This window comes from Protopterus annectens, chromosome 2.part1 (genome assembly GCF_019279795.1).
Source record: "Protopterus annectens isolate FY-2018-M chromosome 2.part1, PAN1.0, whole genome shotgun sequence".
NCBI classification, from domain to species: Eukaryota; Metazoa; Chordata; order Ceratodontiformes; family Protopteridae; genus Protopterus; species Protopterus annectens.
This window is the reverse complement of record NC_056729.1, coordinates 1,246,556,207-1,246,575,383: the sequence shown is the minus strand read 5'-3', so window position 1 is coordinate 1,246,575,383 and position 19,177 is coordinate 1,246,556,207. Positions and strand designations below refer to the sequence as shown.

The 19,177-nt window shown below is 38.8% G+C and overlaps 1 protein-coding gene across 4 annotated transcripts in view; it reads left to right on the top strand.

The window, feature by feature from the left end:
• SEMA5B (semaphorin 5B) overlaps positions 1-19,177 on the top strand; it is a 3,270,261-nt gene that overhangs the window by 3,015,561 nt on the left and 235,523 nt on the right. For all 4 annotated transcript variants that reach the window (XM_044062778.1, XM_044062776.1, XM_044062777.1 and 1 more), the window contains one exon: positions 11,303-11,446. In XM_044062778.1, coding sequence (XP_043918713.1) covers positions 11,303-11,446 — 144 coding nt within the window. The remainder of the gene's footprint in view (positions 1-11,302; positions 11,447-19,177) is intronic.

Sequence of the window (19,177 nt, the reverse complement as noted above, 5' to 3'; positions counted from 1 at the left end):
CAAGTGATGTTGTATTCTAATTTTCAATATACAATTAGTTTTCCCTACATAGTAACTGGGGCATGACTGACACATCGCAATATATACCACATTTTTCATATGGCAGTCTGCATATAACTTAAATATATATTCCTTTTTGTTTATGGGGTGAACAAAACTATTCTTATCACTAATCATGAAGCATGTCTTGCAATGCCTACAAGGAAAAGTACCTGTTCTATCTGATGTTAACATAGTTTTATTTTTATTTCTTATTCCTGGTTCTTTACACAACATATCTTTCAGATTACTGTTGCGTCTAAAACCAAAGCTTGGTTCTTTGTCCACTGTATTTCTGAGTCTATCCTCACTTAACAAGATTTTCCAGTTTTGTTTAATTATTTCGCAGACCCCATTAATACTGTTGCTATATTGTAACATAAGCCTATTTTTATTACTTTTTCTATGTTACTATTTTGTATCATTGTGTTATTCTCATGGCTTTGTGTCTCTAACTTTAAACCATGGTCTAGCCTTTCCCTTTCTATCTCTTAACTATTTCTAGCCCCTCCTGCATCAAGTTATTTGTGTAGCCCCTTTGTACCATATGGTTTTGTAAACTCTCCACTCTTTTTCTAAGTTGGCTTCTTCTGTGCATAGTCTCGATGTATGTAAACCCTCTCCCACTACTATGTTTTTAAAAGTACGTCTAGGGTGCATACTTGAATATTCTAGATAGTGATTGCGCCAACACTTTTTCTTCTATGGAGAGGATGACATACCAGTCACTACATCATTGGTTATTCTTGCATCCATAAAGTCTATAGATTTAAAATCACTTTTTACTGTAAACCTTAGAAAATCAGTGGTTGTCTCTAGATGCTTATCAAACCTTGTCAGTTCATTCTCACTACATTGCCATAAAATATAAACACCATCCACAAATCGAACATAATGCAGTTAATAGTCACTCCACCATTGGTCATTAATAAGGACATTCATTTCTTCCCAGTATGCCAACACTAGGTTTGGCGTATGAGGTTGCACAGGGTGTGCCCATGGCCACACCTTGTTTTTGCCTACAGTATGTACCATTACACATAAATACATTATTTTCAAGTATGAGCTGTAGAACATCCAGAATTAACTGGTTTGTTTTCCCATCAAACACTTTCTTTACTTTTAGTACTTCCCTGATGGCATTTAAGCCATAGTCATTACTAATAACAGTAAAAAGGTTATTGAGATCGAGTGACCATTAATACATTGGTTCATAGATAGGTACTAGGCTATTGGCCCTAGGGCCTATACAAGCCTAGCCAAAAAGGTACCCTGGCTTTCGCCAATCAAGAAAATTATTTTCCTGTGCCCCTGTCGAGCAGAGCCACAGAGGTGATCCCAGGGGTGAATTTCCTATTTCCCATCCAATCATCAAGATTTTTCTTGAAGAATGCAAATGAGGAGCTTTGTTTAATATCGATAGATAGTTTGTTCCAGACTATGGAAAGTCTATAGGACAGGAATCTATCCCTCCAGCATGTTCTGTTTATTGTGGTGACAAGGTTTAGGTCCCTAGAGCGTGCAGCTCAGAGGGATTGGGATTTCTTTAAGTGGAGCATATCCAACAGCTCTGTGTTTGACATAGATTTGTATGCTAGGCAGAGATTGCCTCTGAGTAGGCGATATGCAATGTTGTAAAGCTGGAGTTTTTTGAGACAGTCTGCATAGGGCATCTGTTTGAGGCTGGTAATCCTCTCTGTGAGGTATTTCTGTGGCCTTTCCAGTTGTTGTAGATGTCTTGTGAGGTACATACCAAAAGGAACATTGTACTCTATAATGGGTCTAATGATTGTCGAGTAGAGGGGAACAATGACCTCTCTTTTCCTGGATGAGAAACCTTTTGTGATGAGGTGTGCCACGCAGAAGGATTTCCTGACTACTGTGACGATGTGATTATCCACCCATGTCCCAAGGTCTCTTATCAAACGTTTGGTGTTAAGTAGACTACCACCTATGTGGTAGCTCATGGGTACAAAGATTTTACCAAAGGAGATGACAATGCACTTTTTGGCATTGAGCTTGAGGCCATGGCTTTGACATCAGGCATCTGTCTCAGTGAGGCCCTTTTGTAGGATGCCCACATCATTAGGAGTTTCGATTATGGCTCCTAGTTTGCAGTCATCTGTGAACTTCGTTAGCTTGTACTTCAGAAAAGTAGATACCAAACAGGAGAGGACCCAGGACTGTTCCCTGTGGTTCTCCACTTGTCACTGGTCTGAAGTCAGATTTGGAGTCTGCTACTTTCACTGTGTGGTTTCTGTCAGTGAGCCAGTTGTCAACCTATCTTGTGACATAGGGATTTATACCTAGTTTAGTGAGTTTATCTATAATTCCAGAGTGGGGGGATGGTGTCAAAAGGGTTGGCAAGATCTAGATAGGTTGTGTGAACCACCTTACCCTTGTCTATGGCTTTGGTGACTGCTTCAAAGAAGTCAAGCAGATTTAGGAGACATAATTTGCCTTTTACAAACCCAAACTGGGTGGGGTCCAGAGTTTGGAGATTACCAATGTCTTTGTTTATAAGTTCCATGATGATACATTCCATGGTCTTGCAGAACAGGCTCGTTAGACTAATGAGGCAATAGTTCCCATGGTCCATGTTGGCTCCCCTTTTGTGGAGTGGGATAACTGTCGCTGTGCGCCATTCAGTGTGCACAAAGCCTGAGGTGAGGCTATGATTGAACATGGTGCTTAGGTGGGGTGCCAGTTCATTCTGTAGTTCATGTAGAATGTAGCCTGGAATGTTGTCAGGTCCCATGGATGCTGTGTTCTTGACTTTTGACAGTGTGATTTTTACCTGTGCCGTGATTACAGGAACGTTGCATTCTTCCGGTATAGAGATGGGCCCTTTAGGGGGTGAGGGGGGGGTAAAGTTAAGCACTGAGCCTATCTGCCAGGATGTTGGCAATATCAGTTGGCTCTGTATATTTAGTGCCATTGTGCTGTAACTCAGAGCAGATCTGAGTGTTGCCTTTGAGATTCTTGACATAACTATAGAATGCTTTGTGGTTATCCTTAGAATCATTGGCGATTTTGTTTTCATAACTAGCTTTGGATGATTTTAAGAGGGATCTCAGCTTCTTACTGACACTGACCAGGGAGTTCTTCCAGTCATGGGATTTTACTCTTTTTTTTTGCAACAGTTTCTTCTGTTGTAGAATTTGTTTATGGCAGGGGACCACCAGATTGGCTTCCTTTTTTTGGAGGATAACATCTTGGTTCTGTTAGGGATAGCATGATCCATGCACTCGTGTAAGTGCTTATAAAGTGCATTTGTGTAGGATTCAGCAGTTGTACCTCTATTGTCCGTCTACATGGGTGTCGTGAAGTTTGCCACTTCTGTCTTAGAAGTGTGAAGTTGGCTTTGGAGAAATTTTTTACGGTGGTTTCCCTAATGGGGAGTGGGGACAGGATATGGATGTCTAGGCTGATTAGCTTGTGGTCGGATCTGACCAATGAGGAATTGACCTCAGGTGTGGAACACTGGTCGCCCATATTGGTAATGACCAGGTCTGGGATATTGCTGCCCCTGGTGGAGGTGTGGATAAGTTGATCCAAGGCGTTGGAATTTATGAATTCCAGAAAACTTTGAGCAAAAGAGTTGGTACATGAGTAGTTTTCCCAGTTAATGGTGGGGTAGTTGAAATCACCCATTATTAGGGTGTTGGGTTGTACCCTAATATTTTCAAGTGTATCAAGAAATGAGGAGTGGGAATCCTGGGGCATGGTGGGGGATCTGTTAGTTGCAAGTTACAATTTGGATTGTGCTCTTGCCCAGAGTTAGTTGAACTTGGATAATCTCTGATGCATTATGCTGAGCAACTAGCCTGGAAGTGTGGATATCCTTAATGAATATGGACACACCCCCACCTTTAGTGTTTCGATCCAGGTTAGGTGTGGTATATATTATAGCCTGATAATGCAGTGGTGCTCTCTGGAGCCTTGTACCAGGTCTCTGTCACTGTACAGATGTCGATGTTCTCCATTTTAAGGAGTGCCTCAAGTGAGTGCATTTTGAGCTTTAGACTTCTAGCATTGAGTAGCATTACCCTCAGATTTTTGCTTGCACCTGTTACGGTGGTGAATTTGTCATTTGAACCTTGCCTAAAAAAAAGCACTATAGGGGTAGCAAGAGCCTTAGCCAGTATCCGGAATCCCCAGGGTGACAGGTGCAGGCCATCTCTGGCAAAGCATCGTGGTGTGTCGATCATGTCATCCCAGGCAGACAAATACTGGATCCCCTTAGAATGACTCCAGAAGCTTACCCAATTGTTGAAGTCAATCATTTTGTCCTTGTACTGTGGTATCATTCTGGGTGATGGCAGTATGCTACTCAGGGCTAGGGTCATACCTGCCTGGGCTACAAGATCAGACAGCTCCTCCATGTCTCTTTTCATTTAGTTCAGGGAGGTATGTCTCAGGTCATTCACTCCAACATGGACAATGACAGAGTCATATTTGTACTTGTTGTAGAGTGACCTGAGTGCGTGCATTTATGTGGTGGATGCTGGCACTCGACAGGCAGATGACAATAACTTTATCCGTGTTTAGCCTAGTGAGTGGAACATCAGTGTGCCTGACTATAGAGTCAACTATGACTAGAGTTTTGGGTGTGTTGTTATGCCTTATGGGCTGTGGTTGAGTGGCACACTGAGTTTGTGGGCTATGTGTCATTTGGGTTGTGTTGGGGGTGGAGGTTGCTTGCATTTCTGCTTTGGAGGTTCCTGTTGCTTGGGTAGATTTTTGAGAGCGTTTGCGAATGTAGGTGTGTGTTTTGTGTTTCTATGTGTGTGTTTTGGTGGTGTAGATTTTGAGGGACTATGTGATGAGTGTGGTGTGGTGCAAGTGTTTACCTTCTCCTCTTGACTCTCTAGTCCAGTCTTGGGTGAAGAGGGCTTTGCTTCCAGTTTGGCTATATAAGTGCATCTCTCACAGGTTGTAGTGTTGGGTGGTAGGAGGAGAGGGTTGTCTGTGTACATGAGGCAATTGCTGCATTGCCCCAAGATGCCCAGGTTCATCAGGTAGACAGGAGAAAACACCGGGAGCTTGACCCTTAGACATGCCTGGATAGGTGCTTATTTATTAAGTACTAAAAACTGTTTTCCTCTAGACAAGTGAGGAAAGTTGAGTGCTATAGTAATTATTAGCTTATTTAGTGCTTACAATGAGTTTTGAACAAGTGATGAGCTCAAAGAAACAGATTTGAGTGCTGAAACTATAAAACTGGCTAGTACTAAAAAACAAAATTAACCTAGAAGGCTTCCCTCCAAGACAGAAAGGCTTGGGGGCTCAGAAGCTTACAAACAGTCCTGGATACAGCAAATCTGTATCTGGACTAGACTACTTACAGGAAAGGCAGGAAACAAGCTTAGAAAATGTTTTTGTTTGTTTTTTTTTTTGTTTGTTTTTGTTTTTGTTTTGTTTTTTTGGTAAAGTGGAAAGGAGGAGCAAAAAGTAAGTGGGTTGGCCTTCTCAAATGTTCTCCCTGGATTACGTAGAATGAGGTAATGACACTAGACTGGAAGGAGTGTCCCAGATCAATTTTACTTAGGAGCGGGTAACTGCAAAGCCACCAAGTATAAGAACACAATACCAAAAGGGAGAGAGGATGGGAAACAATATGATACACTCCTTGGAAGGAAATCAGAACAAAAACCCAAACAGATGCTTAATAAATGTAGACAATTTTCAGTTAATACCTCACACACACAGTGAAACTAGCTAGAAAAGTAAGCTGTGGACAGAAAAAGTGTTATAAATAAAATTAAGCAAAAAATAGGATACTTAATGTTATATATTGTTTTGTTTTCTACAACCTCCGATAACATATTCAAAAAATGTCTTGTGTCTTTTAATATTCGTGGGTAATACTGCATCACTATTTTCAGTTTAATTTCCACCCATATGGATAAGTGTTCTGTTATCCACTCCCTACCTGAGACTATCAGTCTCATGGGCGGTGGTATTAAATTTTTTGGATTTTTGGAAGCGCTTTAAATATTAGTGTCACAGGGTGTTCAATATGAAGGGTCTAACAAATCTTAAACGCAGCATTTCTTGTGTGTAAGGAAGAGCGTTCATTTTATTTTGAAGTATTTTTCGGTTCGAGTGGACTACTCAAGTGTATGCTTTGTGAATAAATACTTTGGATCACCAACAGCGAGCCCAGGCACTTTCTTTTGGATTTATTGGTTGTACTCAGTGCTTACATCTGTTGCTTTGTTCGTGTCTAACAAATCTTGTTACAACAACCCCTGTCCCTTAAGTTCTTCAGGTTTTGCGCTCACTTTACAAATTACATTTCTCAACATTATAGGGGAAATACTTGAATAAATTTGTGCATCTTTAAGTAAATCATTCAAAGCTGATATATATTCTGCAATATTCAAAAAAACAACACCCCCACCCTTGTCCGCTGACTTAATTACAATACGTTCATCTTCTATCAAAGAATTTAGTGCTTCCTTTTCAGAAGCATTCAAGTTATCATATTTACTATAACATTTATCAAAATAATTTCTAATTTCAAATTCACATGTCCTTAAAAAAATTTGTATTGTTAGGTGTATAGTTGGTACAAATGTACTTGGATGTTTTAACATTGTACGTGCATTCATATTATGCCATACATTTCCCTTAGTGCTATATTGCGCCCAAACATATGCAAAGCTAAAATAACATCACTTACTTTTGAGCCTCTCAAAAGTAAGTGATGTTATTTTAGCTTTGCATATGTTTGGGCGCAATATAGCACTGAGGGAAATAAATGAATGCACGTACAATGTTAAAACATCCAAGTACATTTGTACCAACAATACAAAATTTTTTAAGGACATGTGAATTTGAAATTAGAAATTATTTTGATAAATGTTATAGTAAATATGATAACTTTAATGCTTCTGAAAAGGAAGCACTAAATTCTTTGATAGAAGATGAATGTATTGTAACAAAAAATGTTCATTGTTGACCTATTGAACTATATCAATGTAAAATTGTTACTTAGCTTCTTTTTAATGCAACTTTAACTTTATGCATGTATCCCAACATATGTAAATCATTTTGCTACAACTGCTATTATATCAATATTGTTTAAAATTGTGCTTGTTTTAAAATGTATTACTGGAGGTTTTCTCCTCGGGTCTACACTGAAAATGGGCCACAAGCCCAGTTGGACAAACCCGGTTAACAAATGTCAATAAATAAATAAATAAATAAGTCAGCGGACAAGGGTGGGGGGTGTTGTTTTGAATACTGCAGCATATACCTCAGTTTTGAATGATTTACTTAAAGATATACAGACTTATCAAGTGTTTCTCCTATAATGTTGAGAAATATAATTTGTAAAGTGAGAGCAAAACTTGAAGAACTTAAGGGACAGGGGTTTTTGGAACAAGATTTGTTAGACTTTTTTCATATTGAACATCCTGTGGCACCAATATTTAAAGTGCTTCCAAAAATCCACAAAAATGTAATACCACCACCCATGAGACCGATAGTCTCAGGTAGGGGTTGGATAACAGAACACTTATCCATATGGGTGGAAACTAAACTGAAAATAGTGATGCAGTGTTATCCATGAATATTAAAAGACTCAAGACATTTTTTGAATATGTTATCGGAGGTTGTAGAAAACAAAACAATGGCCAATGTATTAATGGTCACTCTTGATGTCAGTAACCTTTTTACTGTCATTAGTAATGACTATGGCTTAAATGCCATCAGGGAAGTACTAAAACTAAAAGTGTTTGATGGGGAGAACAAACCAGTTAATTCTGGAAGTTCTACAGCTCATACTTGAAAATAATGTATTTATGTGTAATGGTGCATACTGTAGGCAAAAACAGGGTGTGGCTTTGGGCACACCCTGTGCAAACTCATACACCAACCTAGTGTTGGCGTACTGGGAAGAAATTAATGTTCTTATTAATGACCAATGGTGGCGTGACTATTTACTGCATTATGCTCGATTTGTGAATATGTTTATATTTTATGGCAACGTAGTGAGAATGAACTGACAAGGTTTGTTAAGCATCTAGAGACAACCACTGATTTTCTAAGGTTTGCAGTAAAAAGCGATTTTAAATCTATAGACTTTGCGGATGTAAGAATAACCAATGATGTAGGGACTGGTATGTCAACATCTCTATAAGAAAAATTGTTGGAACAATCACTGTCTAGAATTTTCAAGTATGCACCCTAGACGTACTTTTAAAAATATAGTAGTGGGATAGGGTTTACGTACATCGAGACTATGCACAGAAGAAGCCAACTTTGAAAAAGAGCCGGAGAGTTTACAGAACCATATGGTACAAAGGGGCTACACAAATAACCTGATGCAAGAGGGGCTAGAAATAGTTGAGAGAGCTAGAAAGGGAAAGGCTAGACCATGGTTTAAAGTTATTGAGGCACAAAGCCATGAGAATAACACAATGATACAAAATAGTAACATAGAAAGAATTAATAAAAATAGGCTTATGTTACAATATAGCAACAATATTAATGGGGTCTGCGAAATAATTAAGCAAAACTGGAAAATCTTGTTAAGTGAGGATAGACTCAGAAATACAGTGGATAAAGAACCAAGCTTTGGATTTAGACACAACAGTAATCTGAAAGATATGTTGTGTAAAGAACCAGGAATAAGAAATAAAAATAAAACTGTGTTAACATCAGATAAAACAGGTACTTTTCCTTGTAGGCATTGCAAGACATGCTTCATGATTAGTGATTTCACCCCATAAACAAAAAGAATATAGATTTAATTTATATGCAGACTGCCATATGGAAACTGTGGTATGTATAGCAATGTCAAGCATACCCTAGTTATTATGTAGGGAAAACTAATTGTATATTGAAAATTAGAATACAACATCACTTGCACAGCATTAGACAGAAAGATGAACAAAATGTTCTGTATGTGCATACTTCTAAGAATCCAACACATACTTTTAAGTTCATGGTTATACAGGTTACTCATGTGAGTAGAACTGGGGGAGGACGCAGTGAATATCACTGAATGCAATGAACTACACTGTATTATAGAACTAGCAGCAAATCATCCACCAGGGTTGAATACATTAAGACCAGCCCTTAGGAAAAGGAGGGCAGTGAGATGATTGGTTGTTGTGTAAATGGATTTAAATAGATTTCATGAAAGCTGTTACTTTGTCTGATGAAGGGTTATCACGAAAGCGCTCACAGTTTTATCACTTTTTTACCTGTTTTTATGGAGTAAAAGTTTGCACAGCCTGTTTGGACTCAACTGTTTTTTGGACTTACAAGCCTTAATACTATGGTATCTCAAGGCTTAATTCTAGATCCTGCTATTCTCTTTCTAATGCAGCTTGATATTACTGGAGCCAATAAATTGCATAATTCCCTTAAACAAATCCACAGACCGAGTTTGATGACCTTTATGCTTAGCTTTAGGATAGTAGAGTACTTATTAACTCTGCCATGACCAATGTCATGATCTTTTCAAGTATAAAGAAACTTCAATTTCTATCAGAATTAATAAATAAAAATTTAAAAGACAACACTATCCCCAGTGTTAAAGAACAACAAAACCTTGAATTAACACTGGACGTTCCTCCTTAACTTCAATAACCATACAAAAAAATGCCATTTTTTTCCTCAGTTAAACTTTTAGAATCTTCTACTCCTACTTCATGTAAATGTATGTATGGTCAGAAATGTACTATTTCCAAAAGTGAAATATGCTATTCTACTCCACAGCATGCACTTATTATACAATAACAGCCAAAAGCAACAGTCCACTGAAATAAAAACATGTACATTTGCTCTACTAACCAAACAAAAAACACACCATTGTGAAGTACGTCTTGTAATATTCTGTCTCCCAATGCCAGTCGGAGATACCCTGCTACTAGCAACAGTCGTATTCAACTTTGTTATACATGGGTGCTGTCCTTCACTCTAAAGATAACTCCCTCAGTGAGACCAAAGTTATACTCTTAGAAGCAACCAAGATGATGTTCTTACAGTCTCCAGATTCAAACAACCCATAGGAGCGAAAGTGCCTTTTCCAGAACAGGACCCACACTTTGGAATCACTTGCCAAACAAACTAAAATAATAACCATATATTAGATGCATTCAAAAATCTTTAAAGGAAACCATTTTGAGAAAGCCAAATGCACATGATTTCAAAGTACAAGCAAACACACAGGGTATGAGATCTGAAATCTTAAGCTAACTTTCAGCATAGCTTGTGTTTAACTGTGTGTTTATACTTCATGGGTGTATTATAGCAATAACCCACGCCTGGGTGTGGGTAATGCTAAATTTACCCACAGTTGGCATGGTTTGGTCCCGAGGGCGAAGCATCTCCGTTGCTTATTTTAAAACTGTCTCGCTATGTTAAACTCATTTAACATAGCGAAACACTAAAAAAAAGCAACGGAGATCTTGCTTTCTCCGTTGCTTTTTTTTAAAACACTGCCTCGCTATGTTAAATGGGTTTAACATAGCGAGACAGCTTTAAAATAAGCAATGGAGATCTCCGTTGCTTATTTTAAAGCTGCCTCGCTATGTTAAATCCATTTAACATAGCGAGACAGTGTTTTAAAAAAACGAGTTATACTAATGGAAAAAAGTCCAGGCGACCGGACCTTTTTCCATTAGTATAACTCGATTTACAATGGGCACGCTGGCCAATCAGCGTGCACGTTTTGGGGGGGGTCATGGTATAATATGCTATTTAGCATATAATTATTTCTCACTGCATATTTCTTCTTTAGGATATAAGTGCTGTAGTCTTTCTCTTGCATATAGCTTTCAGATAGTGAAAATAGTAATATTTGTCTTTTTTGATGCCTGCATTTTATATTCATACTCAACTCTACAGATGTTTGTTTTCACTGTAACTGACAATGTATTAACTCATTTATATGTTGAACCTGTTTTGATTGTCCCCAAGGTAAGTTGACTATGAAATTACTCAAGTTTTTCTAGTATTTGTATTTTTACCTGGGTCATGGCTGAAAATGTTCATTAGATTATCTCACTTATCCAATAAACAAACTTAAACATGTAAAATAAAAATAAATAAAATGTGAAATAAGCTGTAGTATCCAGACCTTGACCCATATATAGAAACAATGTGCCCTACCTCTTTGCTGATCCCAGCATTAGAACATACTTTATGTTCACTCACTTGTTTCCAAACTCCTAATGTCGACCATATGTATCTGGACACAGAACAGTTGCTGAATTAGTTGTTGTTGCTTACTGTATTCTTGCAGAAATGGAGGATGGACACCATGGTCATCTTGGGCACAGTGTAGCACCACATGTGGCATTGGATTCCAAGTCCGACAGCGTTCCTGTAGTAATCCTACTCCACGATATGGAGGGAGAGTATGTGTTGGACAGAGCAGAGAAGAAAGGCAAGTATTACTGTGTCAATTCTAGAGCTAGTATTTGCTTGTTTAAAGAGAAATTTGTGAAAATCAAGTATCGTGTGCATTTTGCTGTACTTGAAATTAGCATTTTTTTGTATTAAAGTGAAATTTGTCTTGCTTCTGTTTCTTCAGATGTGGAATTACCTCTCACTGTCCAATAATTCAGTTTCAATGTCTGTCGTAATGTGACACTGGTTTTCATGTACTTAATATTATTTGTGTAGCTCTTTAACATTTAACTAGAAGCTTGTGCTGGAGAACTTGCTTACCATATCCAAATAGCTTAGTATATTTGGCTGTGGTAACGTAATGCTAGCAAAGTAGGATTCTACAGTCTTTTAATCAGAATTGTATTTCTGAGATGTTTCAAAGTGTATAACATTTAGACTGATTTCAAAAAGGTTACCGCTAGTTGTACACCTGGTGCATACCTTGAAGTAACCATTTCAAGTTCAGAGATGGACTTACCATGGCGCTGCAACACAGAGATGTGTGGCACCATGGGGGCTGTCTCTGTGGTCTTCTACAAATATTAATGAGACATTTTTTGGAAGCAACCTATTCTAATTAGACATGTGCTCTCACCTGGAAATGCCTGAAATAAGGTATTTACTCAACTGAGCACTCAGATTTGTAAGATACATTGGCCACCTGTTTTAATGAACATGGTCAAAAGCTTGTGTCACCCATCACATTAGATAGGTAAGTGCTGAGGAGTTTAGCTGAGAGCTAGTGCTGGGGGATGTGTGTGTGTGTGTGTGTGTGTGTGTGTGTGTGTGTGTGTGTGTGTGTGTGTGTGTGTGTGTGTGTGTGTGTGTGTGTGTGTGTGTGTGTATGTGTCTGGGAGTTCACACTTGGTGGGGTTAGTTAAAGGGTAGGTACAGCGGTTTTGTGTGTTTGTGAATGGGTGAGTGTCTCCACGAGTGTGATCTTGGGCTGTGTGAGCGTTTGTGCAAGTGTGTGTTTGTGAATGTATGCCTGTGGTAGGCTGTCATACCTCCACAGTCCCCTAGACTAATGAGCAAATCCTGCAACATAAACAATGGAAACCAGGGATAAAGCTTTACACCGTGCCTTAAGGGCATGTAAAAATTCAGAATGAAGTTGTGTAGGACTTAAGATGTGAGTTGGGGGAACACTTAATGTACATCAACACAGCAGCCAGCATTCCTCACACTATGGTGAATAGATAGTTAATAAATAACACAATTTATTTAGACGTCATCTCACAATTATTTGTTTATTTTGTAACTGTTGATAAAAAGAAATTAAACAAATTTAGTCACTGTTTCCACACTCTTTTGGAATAGCTTTGTGTTGTTCCACTTGTGATCTACCCCCGGAAACCTGGGTGAAACAGTTAGTTCTGGGAAGTACTGGTGAGTCTGCACATGTTCAATTATCTAGAACAAGAAGGTTTTTTACTGTCTTTTTTAGTGGATGGTATATAACTGAATTTAATTTAAATAACTTTTTGGTAACAATGGATTTGGCTCAACTTGTTAAAGGGCTGACTGCTGACAAAAACGACATGGACATTTTTGAACAGAATTCTGATAAACAACATGCAGGTACTGTTTTAAATTCTACTTCTTGTACTGATTTATTTAAACAATTGCATGCAGCTATGAAGGATTTGAGAACTAATCTATGGCATTGCAAATTTTTCAAAAGCATATTCTGAGAGGTTTTTGTCCAAGGGGTTTAAGGGTTCGTTTACAGCCCTTTGTAAAGGGGGTTGGATGACCAACTTATGAGTGAATGGCAACAAGTTCAACAGTCTGCATTCATGCTTTTAGTAAAGGTTTTGTTGTCGTTTTATGAAAGACAAATAGAGCTGCTGGGTAATAAAGTTGGGATGTTGCACGGATCAGTGAAAAAAATTTGAGAAACATGTTGAATTTGGTAAGCAGACTGAGATGCTGACAAAAATGTGGTCACTGTGGAGCATCAACTAAAACCTAAAATGCTTAAGAAATTTTCTAGAGATTCTAGAGACTATCAAATATAGTAAAAATATACTAGATCTCATTGTCACAAACATGGGGACAAAATGCTCCACACCGGAAGTATATCCCTCATTGGTGAGATCTGATCATAAACTAATCTCACTGGAAATCCACATCCCGCCCCCACCCCAAACAAAAAAGACCATAGTGAAGAACTTCTCTAAAGCAAACTTCACACTACTCAAGACTGGTGTGGTATCCTTCAAGGCCCCTGAGTCAGAGGAAACCACAACCCAAGCTGCGGAAGCCCTTACAAATGCCTTCTATGAACACCTCCAGGACTGCATGGATCAGGCAATCCCAAATAAAACCAAGACTCTTTCCACAAAGGGCAAACGTCCAGTCTGGTGGACCCCAGCCATTAACAAACTTTACAATAAGAGGAGAAAGCTATTACATGATAGAACAAAATCCATAAAAGGGAAGTCACCCTGATCATTATTAGTAAAAAATACGAGCACTCATAAAATCAACTAAGGCCAATTTTGAGAGAAAAATTGCCATGGATTCAAAGGACAACCATAAGGCCTTTTTCAGCTATGTTAGGAACCTGGGTGGAAACTCACAGATATGCTCAGAATTAGTCCAAAATGATACAAAAATCACTGAACCCACAGACATTGCCAACATACTGGCAGACAGGTTCAGTGCAAACTTCACCCCTCTCCCCTAAAGGAGAGATAACTATCCCAGCCAGTGTAGCCTCCCGGACATCTCAAATGCGCAGGTGAAAGCTGCTCTCTCTAAAGCTAAAAACACAGCATCAATGGGACCGGATGGTGTCCCCGGCTGTGTGCTACACGAGCTAAATGAGGAATTAAACCCGCACATAAGGCAGCTGTTTAATCTCAGCCTTACCACAGGATATGTGCCCAAGGAGTGGCGTGACGGCAACTGTGGTCCCACTCCACAAAGGTGGCGCCTCACGGACCCTGGTAATTACCGCCCCATAAGCTTAACAAGTCTAGTCTGCAAAGCTATGGAGAGGATCATAATGGAGCTCATAAACAAAGATATAGGGGACTTGCAGACATTGGACCCGACCCAGTTTGGCTTTGTCAAGGGAAGATCATGCCTTTTGAACTTGGTCGACTTCTTGAAATAGTCACCAAGGCCATTGATGAGGGAAAGGCAGTCCATACAGCCTACCTTGACCTTGCAAGGCTTTCGACACAATACCCCACTCGGGTATTGTAGAAAAACTTACCAGCTTAAATGTAAACCCATATGTCACAAGATGGGTTGCAAACTGGCTTAAGGACAGAACCCACAGGGTTAGAGTTGCTGGCGCTGTGTCAGACTCTAAGCCGGTCACAAGTGGTGTCCCACAGGGCTCGGTCCTTGGCCCCCTATTGTTTGGCATCTACTTCTCAGAAGTACAGGCCAACATGGGAGGACTTTGGCTGACAAAGTTTGCAGATGACTGCAAACTGGGCGCCATAGTGGAAAGTGCATCGGACACGGATATCCTTCAGAAGGGACTCACGGAAACAGATAGCTGGTGCCAGAGCCATGGCCTGAAGTTAAACGCCAAAAATGTATAGTCATACCCTTCGGGAAAAACAAGGTAACCCCAAGCTACCATATAGGTGGCAATCCACTAAGCACAGAAGAGGTTATCAGGGACCTGGGGACCCAGGTTGACAGTGGCCTTTCTTTTGACACTCACATTGCTAAAGTGGTTAGAAAGACCTTCTACATTGCCCACCTGATCATGAAGGGATTCACATCCAGATCTAGTGAGGTCATTGTTCCCCTGTACTCTTCACTTATCAGACCAATGATCGAGTACAATGCCCCATTCGGGATGTATCTCACCCGACATCTGCAGCAATTGGAGAGACCCCAAAAGTTCCTCACCAAAAGGATAAAGGGACTCCAAAATCTGTCATATGCTGCCAGATTGAAGAAACTCCAGCTCTATTCAGTCGCATACCGTCTGCTCAGAGGTGACATGTGCCTGACATACAAGGCCATGTCCAACCTGGAATTAATGGACATGCTCCACCTCAAAAATCCAAATCCACCAAAACCACTAGAGCAAGCGACTTAAACCTTAGCACGGATATAAATAGGACGTGCTGGAGGGATAGATTTATCACTCAGAGACTCCCTATGCTGTGGAATAAAATCCCGGTCCATGTGAGGCAGAGCACCTCGCTGACTCTGTTCAAGAGAAATCTAGACCTGTGGATGGGAGATCGTAGGTTTACCCCGGGAATCATCTCTGGGTCACTGCTGGACAGAGGCACAACAAACTAATGGGCACAGTATTTTTTCATATAAGGGATGGCGTAAGCCACAATAATTTGGGCTAGGCTTATAAATGCCTTAGGGCAGATAGCCTAGTATAAACCTATGAACCTATGAACCTATAAGGTGGGAAACAATTTGATAGGAAGAAAGTGGTTACGTTTGTGAATACCAAGGAGCAGTCTTATGCTAAAAAACGTAAGAGAAGTAAGTCTCTTTTAAAGAAATCTGACAGTACTTCTGGAACTTCGGCTGCAGAATTTTCTTCAGCCACTGAAACTGATTTAGAAACTTCACCCACTTTTCTTATTCCCAAAAAGAAATAAATGGGTATCCCTTTAGACCAGTCAGAAGGGCTGGAAGAAAGCTTCGGCACAGGAGGTTCTGCCCTAGAGACACTACTGCAATTAATGATGACCAAGTAACAGAAAATGTGAATGTTCATAATATATCATCTGCGTCTTTGTCTTCTGTTGATATTGAATTAAATAAAGGTTTGGGTTTTGTTCCATGTTATAATGTACCAGAAGACATCTTAGCCAGTGATGTGATATCTTTTTGTAGATTATTAAATCTGAAATTGTATTTTCTGGATAGACATGATCAAGAGAGCATTACTTCTAGGTTCAGGTTCAAGCCTTCCACTTTTGCACCCTGTGTTAACAAATTTTTGGCCAGCTTTCAGTAACAGTTGCTGAAGGAATTGCATTATACACATCCTGTTGTCATTCTATTATTAAGAAAAATAACTAAGGTGGAATGGCAGGCTATGAAAAAATTGGATTCTAACAAACAAGTTATTATTAATAAGGCAGATAAATGGGGGGGGGTGGTATTGTAGTTGTATGGGTCATGTACTATGCAAAAGCCCAAAAACAATTATCAGACCATCAAAATTATCAAAGAATGTATCTGGATCCCACTTTAACATTTAAGATGGAAATTGACACTTTTTTTGAGGTTATCAGTAGAGGAGGGTATTATCTCCAGAGAAATGTTTTGTCAGTTGACAGTACAGGATCCTATGAGACAATATCTGTATCTTTTACCTAAGATTTATAAGAATCCAAATTGTCCATCTGGTAGGCCCATTGTTTCTGGTAAGGGGTCTTTGACAGAACCATTATCTGAATTCCTTACGTATTATTTAAAACCTTTGTTGAAAATTTTATGATCTAGGATTCAAGATACTACTGAATTTTTGAACATTATTGAATGTATGCAATTAGAACATGGTTGGTTATTGTGCATATTGGATGTGAAAGCTCTGTATACCAACATTCCTCACTGGGCAAGCTTGTTGGCCTTAGAATGTTAGTTGAATAGAGCCTTAAAATATAGCCTGGGTTTTAACACATTCTTATTATATTTGGCTGAACATGTTTTAACAAAAACATGCATTTTATTTCAGCGAGGAATGTTATTTACAACTTAGGGGTACAGCTATGAGTGCATCATTTGTGTCTATTAATGCTGACATCTTTATGGGTTTTATTGAAGAACAGATCATTTATGATTAATCCTACAATATTTATTTAGAATCTGTGGACATCTGGAGATGTTATTTGGATGATTGTTGGTCAGTCTGGAGGTCTGATGTCACATATTTGTTGGAGTTTGTAGAATAACTTAATGATAATAAATGGGGTATCTAATTCAGTATACATCATGACCTCAGACAGATTACATTCCTGGATGTCTTGGTTACTGTTGAGGAACATGGGACTTTGAGTAGTCATATATTTAGGAAGTTTCCCCAGGTAAATACTCTTTTGCAAGTGAGTAGTTGTCATCCCCCACATGTTGTAAGAAATATACCAATATCTCAGTTTATGAGATTAAAAAGAATATGTTCTTCTGAATTGGTATACAATACTGAAATGCAGGACATGGTGAGGAGGTTTTGTGACAGGGGATTTAAGCAATCTGATATACAGAATGTCTGTGACTCAATAATGAAAGTTGGTAGGGAGCAATTATTACAATACCAACCAAAAAAGATTTGATTGGACCCCCTAGGATTATCATACATTTTTGATTGTAATACTAGTTTTTTCATGGATCTGGTTCAAAAATACTGGTACATTCTATTGATGGGTAATCATTTAAAAATATATTACCTGGCAGATGTCTCTCTTCTTTTAGAAGGGGCAAGACTTTGGGTGAATGGTTTAATCACTATAAGAAAGGTGACTTAGCTAAGCAATCTGTGGGACAGTTGACTTTAAGGAGCACAGTAGTGAAAGGTTGACATCCCTGTGGTCATTGCAGTTTTTGTAAATATGTTCCAAAGGCTGTATGCTTTTCATCTTTTTATACATCAGAAGTGTATCAAATTAATATTTTTGGGAATTGTGATACAGACTGGGTAATATATTTGGCCACATGCAGCTGTACAACATTCTATATTGGACAAGCTTCACATTCATTGAAACTCAAGATTTCTGAACATCTTAGTGATATTAGATGTGCCAGAGGATCTAATGCTTTATATAAACATGCTTTACAGCACATAACTGCAATGTTTCATTTTGTTATTATTGATAAGATTGTGTTACACAGGGATAACAAAGGAGGCTGGCACACTATGTTAAATAATAGAGAAAGGTTGGATTATCAGGCTGGGAGCCTTGTTCCCTCTTGGACTTAATGAGAATTTGTAAGAGATCAATTATTTGCAAGGGGTTTGTATGTAAGTCCTGTAACATTGTTTGTTGGTAATGAAGCACTAATGAAGGCTAATTAAGCTGAAACCGGTATGCTGTTATGGCAGAATAAAGTTATGTTTACTTAGTAAGGAGTTGTGCTATTTATCAACTATTTATTAACTATATGTTCACCATAGTGTGAGGAGTGCTGGCTGCTGTGTTGGTGTATATTAATTCATCTTTTTGGCATGCAGCTGGCCTTTCTTGCATGAATTGTTAGAGGTTTTGTTGGGGGAACACTTGACATCAGGGATAATTCTTTACATTGTGCCTTAAAGGCTTTTAATCATTCAGAATAAAGTGCAGCATGAAAATATGAATCTTTCTGTGAGTTACAAGGGACAGAGCATCTATAACTGGCAACAGAAAGATTGAACTGTTGTAAAATCAGGACAGAGAGTTAAGAGGGGTGGCGGTATGGCCATTTGGAGGAAGATTCAGAAGAAAAGTCAGGATGAATGATAGTAGAGAGACTTTTTAAATATGACATGGAGTCACTTAAAAAAAGTTAATAAAACAGTGAGATGTGCTGTTGCCTCTTCTGTCATTTCTTCAATTGATGATGTCATGAAAGGAGATACTCCCAGCACAGCTACCTGGAATTTTATAAATATATGTCATTTGTGAATATCATCATGATTTATATAGAAGTGTGACAAAGGGAGATACTGCCAGCACAGCTAGCTGGAATTTTGTAAATAATTTTATGTCATTTGTGAATATCAACATGATTTATATAGAACTGT